Source organism: Xenopus laevis, chromosome 4L (genome assembly GCF_017654675.1).
Source record: "Xenopus laevis strain J_2021 chromosome 4L, Xenopus_laevis_v10.1, whole genome shotgun sequence".
Taxonomy (NCBI): domain Eukaryota; kingdom Metazoa; phylum Chordata; class Amphibia; order Anura; family Pipidae; genus Xenopus; species Xenopus laevis.
Genome location: NC_054377.1, coordinates 121,750,910 through 121,764,702, shown reverse-complemented (window position 1 = coordinate 121,764,702; position 13,793 = coordinate 121,750,910). Strand labels below are relative to the sequence as shown.

Here is a 13,793-nt window from a genome sequence, read left to right as displayed (position 1 = left end):
CAAAGTGAGGACCACATCAACTTGCAGATGCGATCCTCAATCCATCAGGAAAGTCGAAACTGCCCGATTTTTGGCCAGATATCAGTCGGCTGGGCATGTTGGCCCAGTTTGAAGGGGCTCATCCTGAAGGCCAGCTAGAATGAAATTTGTGGAAAATTTTAACTTTTAGAAACTCAGTTTGCAGGCAGCAGAAAAAGTCAACCTTCCGGGCCCCCAATAGAAAAAATCTTTTGTCAGAGACCCCATGACCCCCTTTCTAGCATATTGTAGACCCTACAAACCTTGTATCAGAGGGCCCCCACATCTGCTGGGGTCTAAGTATGGTTAGACCACTGCTTGCAGGTCATTTAGTGGGGCTTATTTGCTCACTGGAATCAAGACTGGCACTTTTTTTCATATATCTGTAACACTGTTGTGAGCTAAGGGGGCCTTGACCAAATGTTGGACGGCTGAATTACCATTGCAACCAGACAGCAGTCCAAAGTCATAAAAGGAGATGAATAGGTGAAAGTATGAAAAGAAGCAATAAAAATAATAATATTTTTGATACAGTCATACTCTATGGGACTTTTATAGTTGTCAGAATCAGTGACCCCATCATCTGGGTAGGTTTTTCAGTTATAGGATCACTAATAATCCAAAAACCATACAAAATGAATAATGAAAACAAATTAAAATAAAACGTGGACTTTCTACATATTGTGCATAATGCATTTCCCTGATTTTACATTTCCCTGATTTTACATGATTTTATTCCATTTCCTAGAAAAATCATGTAAAATCAGGGTTCCTGTAATGGCACATATGTATTTTTTGGAGCTGGTCAGATATTGAACATGGCCACACATCCCACTGATCCAGCTGACCACTATATAAGGGTCCTCTAAAGAAGGGTGCCGGTTCTTACAGTTAGGCTTCAACTAATACAGTAATTCACAAGGGACCATCTTCGAATCCAGTTTAGTGCTGGTGCAACATATTATGTTTGATTGGCCAAATTCTTGCCAATTCATACATTCGTACACTTCTGAAATGACTAAACTGTGTTAAACGATGCCTTTCTTTGTGTTCAACCTTATTGCTTTGCCAAAAGTTTCATTGTGAATACATCAAGTTTATGTTGCATTGTGACTGCAAGGAATATATAAAATGTATATATGCATATTTGGGGGGCACCCAGGGGCCATAAATAAAGTCTGCAAAAGGTCCTTTTTTTCTTCTATAATATTTTCCCCATCATATCACTTGCTACATACTGTAATTGAGCCATACTCAGCACCCAACAAAAGCGCCCGTTATTGCACATTGTTATAGTACATTGTCTGTTGATATAAATGGAAAGGGGCTGTGAGTGCTGATTGTACTTCTCCCTAGGTGGATTTACCTCAAATCATGTCTAAACTGTCCTTCAAGTTTGGCTTCTTGGAGCATCTAGGAGGCCAAATAGGCCTTCTCTCTCCAGATGTTGCCCTAACTGGCCTTAGGCAACTTGACCACTTCCACCATTAGTGCTCCAAACTTTCAGTTTAGGAAACTGCTTTAGGCTCATGGTATCTAGAATGTATTTTCTGCAGGCATTTTTTTTAGCTGGTGGAGTGCCAGAACCCAGCAGAGAAACCCATCATTAGTATCAATGAAACCATGCTAATGACTTGTCATTAAAAAATCCAGTGGGGACTTTTATCCTTAAACCAGTTTTTGGTTGCCCTTGACACACACAGCTTCCTTATGCACTTACATTTAACACAACACATTTTTGTTTCTGGCTAATATACATTTCAAATGTTATATCTTGGCCCATTCATTGACCACTGATGTTCTAATTCCCTTTCTTATCACTGAGGATATGGACACACTGTGCTGAGTAATTCAGTCCATGCCCATTTCTTGTTTTTATTTGCACACCTTTCTTTAAATTAGGTTTATTTGCAACCATATGCCTACAATCCACATCCATACACAATCCAGCATTCCAGATACCTTCAGCCCATCTTGCTTATTTGCTTTAAGCAACAACTTACTTCCAAATTGCTATAGATATTCCACTGATCCTTAATATAAAACATTTCAAATACTGAGCTATTATTATCTCCTTCCTTAACCATCACTTCCATATCTGATGTATCTAAATAACACCATCATTCCAGCCTCCCAGCCTCACTGCCTAGGTGTTATCTTTGACTCTCTCCCTCATTCCTCCACATTGTGTCTATATCAAAGTGCTGTCATTTCCATCTTTGCAGCATCACCAGAATATGACTTTGCCTCACCCCAGAGTTCATCGAGACACACGTTCGCTCCCTGATCATGTCATGACTATTGCAAGTCCCTAGTAACCAGCCATCCCCCCTTGAGACCGTTTTACTGATTTGTTTTGTGCAGAAGGCAACTGCAAGTCATATTCATGTCACCTGCATATAAACTAGAAAAAGAGGGCACGCTTTGAAGTTGGGAGTGGAAAGCACAGGCAAGATTATGAAGTGCCACCACTGGGATCTGCAAGATGAAGGGGCACTAAAAAATTTAGTAGAGGATTGACAAATGCCTATGGCTGATTTAACACGTAACCCATGTTTGACTTGAATTGGAGTATTAAATATTTGCATTATTATATCACTGTAATTTTAACCAATATATGTGAGAATGTCCAGGACAATTTTCCACTTGCTGCCCTATAGTATTTGTTTTTCAGAGGCTTCTCCTTTAAAGTAGCTAACCACAGAATCACTGCAATGTACCAGCTTTTCTCAAAATTCTAACTTATTTTTTCTGCTTGGAGGTGGGGTGGTTGGGTCATCCAATAAACTATTTTTGTACATGAGTGACGGCAGTAAAAATAACATGACAAATTCTTCTTGATTCTAGGCAACTGCCACTGTGCTTGAGTGCAGCTGATTTAGGCTATGTGTTTTTTAAGTAAACCACAGGCAACTATTATTAAGAGGAGCCCCATGTGCCACAAGGCACACCATGAATAATTGGCATGCCCCCCCTCCCACGTCTTTGAGCATCAAGTATTTCTTTCATTGTAATGTAAAGAAAAGGGAATATTTATATGGCACCACCATAATGAATGACCCTCACATGCCTTATAAATTCTATGTGCAGTGCAGCATATATTATTTATATAAGGCACAAGTAATAATGATGTTACAAAATGCTCTTGGCAGAGTAACAGATTGTATTACACAGATGCAGTATCAATGCAGTCTCTAGGAGAAGTGACAATCCCTGAGTGGGTGGCCTGGGAGCAGCAATCACTCTTCACTATAGGTGCATATACGCAGCGAGTATACCTCAGCATAAGGGCTCTGCAATAGTAATCATCCTTTAGTAGTAGGGCCTGGGAAGCGGCAATCATTCCCGAGCAAAAGTAATTACCTATTTTTAAGGCCCTTGGAGCAGATATCATGCTTTACCCTCTAATTCTTTCATATATTTTTTTTCATCATTCACACACATTCATATATCAAATGATTTCTGCTCTTTAGTTCAGCAGCACCTTCTAAGCTTAGCAGTGGACCGTAGAATCTTCTGAACTTGGGGTACATACCCCCACACGACTCCAAACTATCCCAATGAGATATTGAAGCTACAGAGCTCTGCATAATCCGTATATCTTTGTCCTTATGCTGAAAGCTAGGCCAAAACTTCTGGAAGCTACAGAACCATGTATATATTTATCCATTCATACCCTAACTTAAACCATAATTTCAGATGCAGATCACCACATTCATATTGGTCTACAATATATATATATATATATATATATATATATATATATATATATATATATATATATATATATATATATATATATATATATATATGCCTAACTTTGGTTCAAATGAAGATTTCTGGGCTCTAGATTCTGCAGAATTGAGAACACACAAACACCCAAATATGCCTTGATTCCATTTCTAGAAATAGATACTTACTTACTTACAACCATTCAACAAGTAAATAGACAGTTGCCTTCTCCCTCTTCTTGCAGGGCCTCTCCTGTCACCCTCACAAACTCTATTACAGACACAAAATCCAGACTATATGGACATTCTTTATACACTGTATACATACTTTGGGCATTAGTGCATGATCAAATGTTCACTCCAGGCAGCTATATACAGTACATATCTAGCTGTAGTTAATATGTATAAACGCATTGTTACACCATGTTCTAGCTTCCGCAGAGGCATGGTGTCACGTACACCCTCAAATCTAGTTTAGAAAAAAAGTCAGACCCTTCCTTTGAGCTAAAGAATTTTCATAAAGCACAAATAGCAGATCCTTAGTCCAGCATTATAAACCGAGCATTGTTTCTAAAATCTGGAGACCATTGTAAGCACACATGCTCATATATATAAATATATATATACCCCACTCAGCCTCCTTAATAATTTACTCCACTTTCAGCAAAAAATATAACAGTGGTATGTCTTTCATTTCCCAAGAACATCTGAGTACTGGGGTGTTTTCTGAACAAAGATCTTTAGTGAAGCAGTATTCAGTTTGTGAAAAACTGGCTGTGTAAAAATTTGGGTACCCTTGTAATTTTGCTAATTTGAATGCATGTAACTGCTCAATACTTATTACTGGCAACACCAAATTGGTTGGATTAGCTTGTTAAGGGCTCTTACACATGAGCGTTCTGACCTGCGCTCCCCTGCGTTCCGTTTTTTGGTGTTCAGCCGCAGGGGAGAGCAGGAATAGACGCAAGTCATTATTTGAAATGGGGCTGTACTCACTCAGGCGTGTGTAGGCGCCGAACGCAGGAAAAATGCAGCATGTTGCGTCTGAACCTGCGTTCGGCGCCTACACGCGCCTGAGTGAGTACAGCCCCATTTCAAATAATGACTTGCGTCTATTCCTGCGCTCCCCTGCGGCTGAACGCCAAAAAACGGAACGCAGGGGAGCGCAGGTCAGAACGCTCATGTGTAAGAGCCCTAAGCCTTGAACTTCATAGGCAGGTGTGTTAAATCATGAGAAAAGGCATTTAAGATGGCCAATTGCAAGTTGTGCTTCTGTTTGACTCTCCTCTGAAGAGTGACAGCATGGGATCCTCAAAGCAACTCTCAAAAGATCTGAAAACAAAGATTTTTCAGTATCATGGTTTAGGGGACATCTACAAAAAGCTATCTCAGAGGTTTAAACTGTCAGTTTCAACTGTAAGGAATCAGTAAATGGAAGGCCACAGGCACAGTTGCTGTTAAACCCAGGTCTGGCAGGCCAAGAAAAATACAGGAGCGGCATATGCAGAGGATTATGAGAATGGTTACAGACAACCCAAAGATCACCTACAAAGACCTGCAAGAACATCTTGCTGCAGATGGTGTATCTGTACATCGTTCTACAATTCAGCGCAATTTGCACAAAGAACATGTGTATGGCAGGGTGGTGAGAAAGAAGCCATTTCTGCACTCACGCCACAAACAGAGTCGCTTGTTGTATGCAAAAGCTCATTTATACATTCATTCATTTAGATGGTCATTTTGGAACAAAGTGCTTTGGACTAATGAGACAAAAATGTAGTTATTTGGTCATAATAAATAGCTCTTTGCATGGCAGAATTCAAGAAAAACACCTGCTACCTACTGTCAAATTTGGTGGAGGTTCCATCATGCTGTGGGTCTGTGTGGCTAGTTCAGGGGGGGCCCTTGTTAAAGTCGAGGGTCGGATTAATTCAACCTAATATCAACAAATTCTTCAGGATAATGTTCAAGCATCAGACACAAAGTTGAATTTACTCAGGGGTTGGATATTCCAACAAGACAATGACCCTAAACACACTTCAAAATCTACAAAGGCATTTATGGAGAGGGAGAAGTACAATATTCTGGAATGGCCTTCACAGTCCCCCAACCTGAATATCATGGAAAATCTATGGGATGATTTGAAGCAGGCTGTCCATGCTCGGTAGCCATCAAATTTAACTGAACTGGAGAGATTTTGTATTGACGAATAGTCAAAAAATCCCACCATCCAGAATCCAGACACTCATCAAAGGCTATAGGAGGCGTCTAGAGGCTGTTACATTTGCAAAAGGAGGCTCAACTAAGTATTGATGTAATATCTTTGTTGGGGTGCCTAAATGTATGCACCTGTCTAATTTTATTATATTTTTTATATATATTATATTATAACATACGGCATGTTATATAATAAAAAGAAGTTGCTATTTTGAAAGATTAGCCAATGATAAACAAAACTCCAAAGAATTAAGAGGGGGTCCCAAACAGCACCCTCACCCCTAAAAAAAGGCAAAAAAGCCCAGGTGCTGCCACAAAAAATGAGGTGCACACTGGGAACATTTATAAAGGATTATTTGGTTTTAGGAAAAGACCGAAACGTTGACCTGCTTTTAAACATGTATTAAATAAAAATTAAGATTTTTTACCTTTATAAATGTTCCCAGTGTGCACCTCATTTTTTGGATTTTTGTATGCGGCATCTGGATGGTAGCACCTGGGTCGTATGTTTATTATCATTTGTTTAGTGGTGTGCTGAACATATTGGACTATTTATATATATGGGAAAGTCCCTTTGTAAAATGTATAATGAAGCAATAGAATTCTTAATGAATCAGATGAAAATTGAGCATAGGACTGGCCAGCAGGTCCGGACTGAGAATTAAAATAGGCCCTGGCATTTCAGGTACACAGAGGCCCAATCAGCCCACATAGAGGCCCAAACAGCCCCCACCAGCCCACTAAATACTGACTTTCAATGGGACCTTATTGCAGCCCCTCTGGCATTTGCCAGAACCCACAGATTCGGGCCTGCTGGCCAGATATGGGATGACTTTGACGTAGTTGGCCAGCTTAAATACATTGCAATATATGGACAAACAATCCCTGTTTAGTTTAAAGGGTAAGGCATTTTTCAGTAGCAGTATGCACAAAATGTCTCTGTCTTAAATATATTGATAATGGGTTGAGTGCAGAGGACTCTTGTATTTGTCTATATATATATATATATATATACATACACACTCTTATTTACAATTTACAAGTCAAAAAAGAAATCCTCATTATTGCGGCACATTCTGGACCTTAGTTTAGAATCTGTGTCTCAGTCATGCAATCTGGAGAACACAGTTTAGCCATTCAGACTTCTATATCCTGGACCTTAGTTTAGAAGTGGGTCCTCAGTCATGCAGTGATCTGCAGAATCAGCAGAACGATACAAACACTTGTATTTCATCGCCTGGAGTTCATAAACCGAGAGGGGACAAGGAACAACAAGGTCTATAGCACGCATACATAACCATGAACCCTAGTTGAATGGTTGTAGACATGACTTGGTCATATGGCCATGACCGAACTTTAGAAGTAGGTGCTCAATCTTGCATTCATGAATCAATAGGACCCTTATCACACTTATACACTATATATATATATATATATATATATATATATATATATATATATATATATATATATATATATATATATATATATATATATATATATATATATATATATATCTATACACACACACACCATGGGCACTAGTTTAGAAGCTGATCCTTAGTCTTTAGCCATCACACTCTTTCTTCCTGCCTGTTTCCTACATCGGTTCTCCTCCCACTCTCCAAAGGTCTGCTTCTCTTTCCCCCTCTTCTTTTCCTCCCCCTGTCTCACACCCACCCTTCTCTTTCCTCCCCTCCTCCTCTTTTCCTCTCCTCCTCCATTCTCCTTCTCTCACACACCCTGTGCAGTCTTTGAAAATTAGACAATCCCCCATTAACCAGTTAGTTAAACAGAATTTTGCGCATGGCCCCTTCCTTCCCCCAACACACGAGAGAACACCTCCATCCATATTCCAGAACAAATTCTAGCCACCTGTACTACCCCAGCACAGTTACCCAGCTGTATTTAGTGAATGAATATTTGTCAGACCCATATTCCATCTTTAACTCCACCAGACCCATATAACCATTAAAATGAAATGTCTTTTTCATTGCCGGACTTGTCTGCAAGTATCCTGCTTCAAAAGCGGTTAATAAAAAGCTAGCAGCTTAAACAAAATTCCTACAAGCATCCTATAAATCTTTAATTGTAACCACTAGCCACTTTAGGGACACATAATAAATAGGAGCATCAATTGAAAAGGTTTCCTGGAAGGAGGGGAGGTGGGAATGAGGTGTTGTGGATGGTGGTGGATGGTGGTGGTTGTTGGGTGAGGTGGGAGGGGGAGGACTGAGATCTATCAGGGTGAATTCATTGCTATTGATTTTCTCCCGGCTCGGGAGGGACGGCATATTCTATTCTGTGCAATGTTTCTCTGCAGATTATGTTAAGAGGCAGGCTTGGCTGAGGAGAGGCTCAGCGGATGCGCTATGCGTGTTTAATGCGTCAAACTGTTCTCATCGCTCAGTGGAGGCACTTAGCAATTCAGAGCATGTCCCATCACAGCCCAGCTCTAGAGAAGGAAGGGCCAAAGTGTCCCACAGGCTGGACTGGTGTCTGTGTGTGTCTGTCTTATGTTGCCCATATACTAGCCACCATTCATTTGGCTTGATACCTGTATCTTTATAGGGTTTTAGGCATGAGGTATATTACAGTATGAGCTGTATAAGTTAATGTTTTTGTGCAGTGTTTTGTGCCACTGTGATAAGGGCTGTCTGATAAAAGCTATAAAGCCATATCAATTGGGGAGACTTTTTTCTGATGGGGTTTTTATAAAAAAAAAAAAAAATCCATTTGTTTGTGAATGTGTCTAGGCATAGACAATCTCTGGCATGCCAGCTGTTGCTGAACAAACCTTTCAGTTTGCCCATGCCTAGTATTGTATGTGTATGAAGATGACATATTCATTTCTCGGATGTGATACAGAAAGATTGATTATATGAATGGAAGAGATTGAGGAGGTCAGAGAGAGATTGAGGGGGTCAGAGAGAGAGAGACAGAGAGACAGGAAGAAAGAGAGAGAGAGGCTCATTTATGGTTGCTCTCAGCTGTGTGTGCACTGAATCAGACGTGTGTGTTGCTGAGCATTGTAGTCTACTTATAAATTATTGTTTACCGCTTAATGGGTTTCATGAATGGACCTGTTACTTCTGTAATGTGCTTGGGTTTATGTCTGTGTTTATTATTATGTGTGTAATTAAAATCGTAGGCTGTGAGTATGTGTGTGTGTTTGGAGCGCGCGACAGGACATTTCACAGTCTGATTGTTGCAACAGGAATTATAGGCTGGTATGTCTAATTTGCAATGAGAGTCATTTTATTTAGTATAATTTCATCATGCGTGCTTCTGTAAGGTTATGCATGAAATTAATTTGTTTGCGCTAATGTCTCTGTCTAAAGGGAAACTATGTTCTTATTAAATGTGCAGCATTTGTGTTAATGATGGTGTCACCTGCGGGCTCCTAGATTTTGTTGAAGGCTTCCAGGGTTGGCTGGGAGTTGTAGTTTGATATAACTAACCATCTGTTGTATCTCCTATGGCTGCCAATGTGCAGTAGGGGAAATATGGACCCTTGTTAGGGGGGGGGGTAGGTAAAAGCTATCTTGTATACAACGAATCACAACGCCTGATGCATCACTCTAGTATACTGTACGTGTGAGGCAACAAAGCATGCACCAAATCCATCATTTTTGGTTCCGGCCTAATATTGATTCATCTGCTAAAAAGGACAGAACTGACCCTAAATCTTAATTTCTGTATTAATATGTGGGTCTTTTTTTCAAATTGAATTGATTAGTGATAAAACGAAAAGAATGTTGCCTTGTGCTGTCCGGTAGAGTCACATGATAACAAGGGTTTGATATGGTTCAGCCAAATGCTAAGGGATCAGCCGAATCTGAATTTGTGTCCTGGATTTGGTGCATCTGTAGAGGCAACAGTTAGACCAGGGAATTGGGTCCTACCTGTTTGCAGAGGATGGTGTTTCAATAGGACATATGCAGTGTGTATGAGTGAATGCACTTAATAGGCTAGTACCTTGGTGAAAATGCGTTCATGCATGTTCATGGACCATTTTTGCATGGCAGTTCTGTACTATTTGTTACATATATTACCGGTAACTTGAGGATAGGCTAGCTTTAGCCCACTGGCTGAGCTTGGGTTGGGATTCTGGGAGTTGTAGTTATGTAACATTGGAGATCTTAAGGCTGCCTATCCCCGATTCCATGAGTCCTCGGAAAATAATCAGGATTTTTTTGCTGTTCTTGCTGGTTCATTTACCCTGTTCAGATGTGATAATTATATCCGGAGCCATATGTATTGAAGAAAATCAGAAGAAATCTGGGTGCGCAAGGAGAAAATGATTGTGTGTGTAGGAGGTGTCACTGTTGTGTTTGTAATATGTGTGTGTGTGGACATATGTGCCTAAACTTTGTGTCTGGGCCTTGCATATGGTGTGTGGAATGTGTGCACTTGGCATAAGCTGCAGTTTGTGTATTTCTAAGTGTATGTGCCTGGACATGTGTGGTGACAATCTGTTCCTAGCATAGCCAGAGATAAAAATTCACATACACACGCAATTATAAGGAATTAGCCTTGCCAATGTCAATTACACTGACTAATGTCACCCAAATATTATATGGGAAAGGAAAAATGGTGCATTGTGTGCATTTGTGTAACGGTGCAGGGTTTTGTGTCTGATCATGAATAGATCTCTATTTCTTTCTCCATTAGGAATCAGGCACAAATAGGGAACACACTCACGGCTGCTGTGCCCCAGGCAGAAAGCTGATTGTGTGTGTGTTGTATGGCTGGATTGCTGACCTGCAGTGATTGAACAGGGGAGTTGTGGGGGAGGGGTGGGTGGTCTGTGTACCATTGGACTAATCATACTGTTACCTCGCTCCGCCTGGCACACACACACACATACACACACACTCCTTGTCCCCTTTAACTTGCTGCCTTTAACCCTTTCCTTTCACACTGCAATGTGTTGCTGGACCACAGACATAAAAAAGGTCACTGGAAAAGGCAGCTTGGGGCAGTTCTGGGTGCTTATGATCAGCATCAATTGACTCTTTCAGCACAATACAGAAAGCAGCCCTTCTGACTAGAGGCCTCATAAAATCTACCAATCCCTCCACTGCCAAGCACAAATCCCAGTATCACTCACTGCCAAGGAGGTGACAATCACTTTACACAATCCACGGTGGGGGACCCACGGGCAGCCACCGTATGAACTTCACTTTAACCCGTACACATATGGGAGACTATACAGCCGAGCAGGGGGCATCTATGGGTTTGTTCCTTGAACCTCTGGGATCCATGGGTGTTATTAGTTAAAGCTCATCATATGCAAGGGTACATAAAGCTTTTAACCCCTCAATGACTATCTATCTAGGCCTTCTGTCCACAAGAGGGCCGGATCTCCATTAATTACAAAAAACATTCACATTCGTTTTTGGGCTATCAATATTATAGCAATTTAGCACACAATATACAAAAAATATATATACTACAATTTTAATTTTAATCCATATATATATATATATATATATATATATATATATATATATATATATATATATATATATATATATATATATATACATTATACTTCCTTAGCCTGTATGTAATCACCAGCAGGCCTGTGCAGCTTTTACTCCAGATCTGACATCCATTTTAGTGAAACAGCAGTAAGGCAGCCCAGGTAACAGACCCTCTATTCGATTTATTCCCTTCTGCCATAAATAAACATTCGGCATGATCCTACTGGGTTTAGTGCATGAGAGAGGCATTCACAGTATACACAGAGTAATGTATTCTATACACCTTTTACTATTCACTGTGCCCTGCTGCTTCCATCTGAACAAAATCTATCATTCACATAATCACACTGAATGCCTGCAAGTGGATCATTCTCTCCCCAACCACCCCCTCCCACCTCCAGTTTTATTAGCTCAGTCTAGCCGCCCCTTGTTTAAAAAAAATGAAATGATAAGATGGAGGAATATGTAGTTTTCTGATTCAGGAGAGAAGGAGGGGAGCATGGGAGCACAGGAGGAGGGGGGATGTAAGATAAGAAAGGGTCTGATCCAGTCACCAAAATACCTTCAAGGCAACATGTTCTCCACAATCCAGAATGGGTCATGACTTCTTCATTCTTTTTGCTGGTTTCATTTTCACTTATGGATTTGCTCTTGCAGACCCCTCTAGAGTATAACCAGTAGTCTGTGCCCACGGCAATTGTCATCAAACTAAATGCTGCAAATGCCCCCACAGTGGTTAAGAGCATCTGAACACCTCTATCAAACAGACCCATAGTTCTTCATTCTATAGACATCCAACAGTGATCTGGTTTTGGGGGGGGGGGGGTGTCGATAGGTACTGGACGTTGAGGGTTTAGTTAGCAATAATGCTGGACGCTGCCCAAAAGATGAGGTATCGTATTAAAAAAAATAGCAAAAGTAAAGCTGGAAGGCTTCTTGATGGAGAGCTCCGTGTCCATCAGATCATGTCCACATGCAGGTAGCAAAAATAAAAAAGAGAATTCTATAGACAGACACATACACAAAGGGGGAGCAGCAGTGTTAAGACACAGAGATGGTATAACCTTTTTTGTTGTTGTTGTTTTTAATCCCTTTTCCTGAAATTTTGATCTTCAGTTTCCATAAGTGTTGGCTAAATGGGGAGCTTTGTTCAGCAGGAATACAAATGCAGCATCTTCATCACCAGCCTTCAGCATCTGGACCAAGGCAATGGGAGATTATAGGGTTAGGAAGGCGGCTTTTGCTCTTCTTATTTTGCTCTGCAGCCTGCGCCATGTAAAAAGGAGGAAAAAAGAAAGAATCCTGATTTCTAGCTCTGTCTCTCCTGTATTTTTCCCCTCTGCTCCTGACAGATATTTCTCTTCTCCTCTTCTGGTGTCTGTATGTAGCTGTGTGTGTGGATGTCTGTTGGAGTGTGGGATTCCTCCCCTGCTGTTGATTACACCACAAGTCTCCTCTGGATGCTGTAAGGTTTGGCTTGAGAAGGACTGCGGGTTTTGCAATCCATGGTTCTACACCCGAAGACCACACTGAGGCCCCCACTTAGATGTGCTGGGAGGGAGGCAGGCTTCTTTTGGAGGGTGGGCTGGAAGCTGTGCTCCTGCTGCTGCTGCTGCATGGAAGTGATGCTGCAGCTGTTTCGGCTAAATGTCGGTGTGTGTGCCTTGGCTGGGGATGTGGTGCTGAAATGGACAGCTCCTAGATGCCTCGGCTGCTGCTGGAAAGCACTTTCATGCAGGACCTCCTGCGCTGGAACAGCCAGCTGATGTGAACCTTCATATCCCTCCTCTCTGTGCTGTCCTAAGTCACCACCCCTGCTCACATTCTAGGAGGGGGTGTCAGTTTCTGCAGCCCACCTCCTACCTTCCCTTTTTTTTTATCCCCTGTAAGCTCCTCAGCCAAAATGTTTCCTTAACCTTGCTGCAAGCTGGGGACTGCTTCTAAAAGGCTGCTCTCTTCAGATTTTATCCCTCAGTCTCCTTGCCATTCTAACAATAGGTGCCTAGAGCTTCACATAACAACCTCATATTATGATCAGTCCAACAGGAGAGATGAAAAAAAAACCTTCAATCAGGCATTTTTCTCCCCAGAGGATAACACACCCACCCCCTCTCCTCTTCTTCATTCAGGGATCTAATGGATTGGTACCTATTTAAAATGCTCGGTTTCCGATTGTCTTTTTAACAATGCAGTTAGTTGAGTTTACCCCTCCCTCTCCTTCCCTTCCATTCACACTATATGTATTTATAATAATTATCAGCATAAGAATAGACTTCCTTTGAATGGGTTATCTTATTGTCGTCTCTATTTGGGGGGTGCTGGGGGGATAGGGTGGTAA

The 13,793-nt window shown here is 41.0% G+C and overlaps 1 protein-coding gene across 1 annotated transcript in view; it reads right to left on the bottom strand.

The window, feature by feature from the left end:
- Positions 1–13,537, bottom strand: part of LOC108714564 (voltage-dependent calcium channel gamma-2 subunit) — a 52,674-nt gene extending 39,137 nt beyond the window's left edge. Inside the window, exon 1 of the mRNA XM_018258906.2 lies at positions 12,018–13,537. Within this exon, the coding sequence (XP_018114395.2) occupies positions 12,018–12,228 (211 nt within the window). The 5' untranslated portion in view covers positions 12,229–13,537. The remainder of the gene's footprint in view (positions 1–12,017) is intronic.
- Positions 13,538–13,793: the final 256 nt, after the last annotated feature.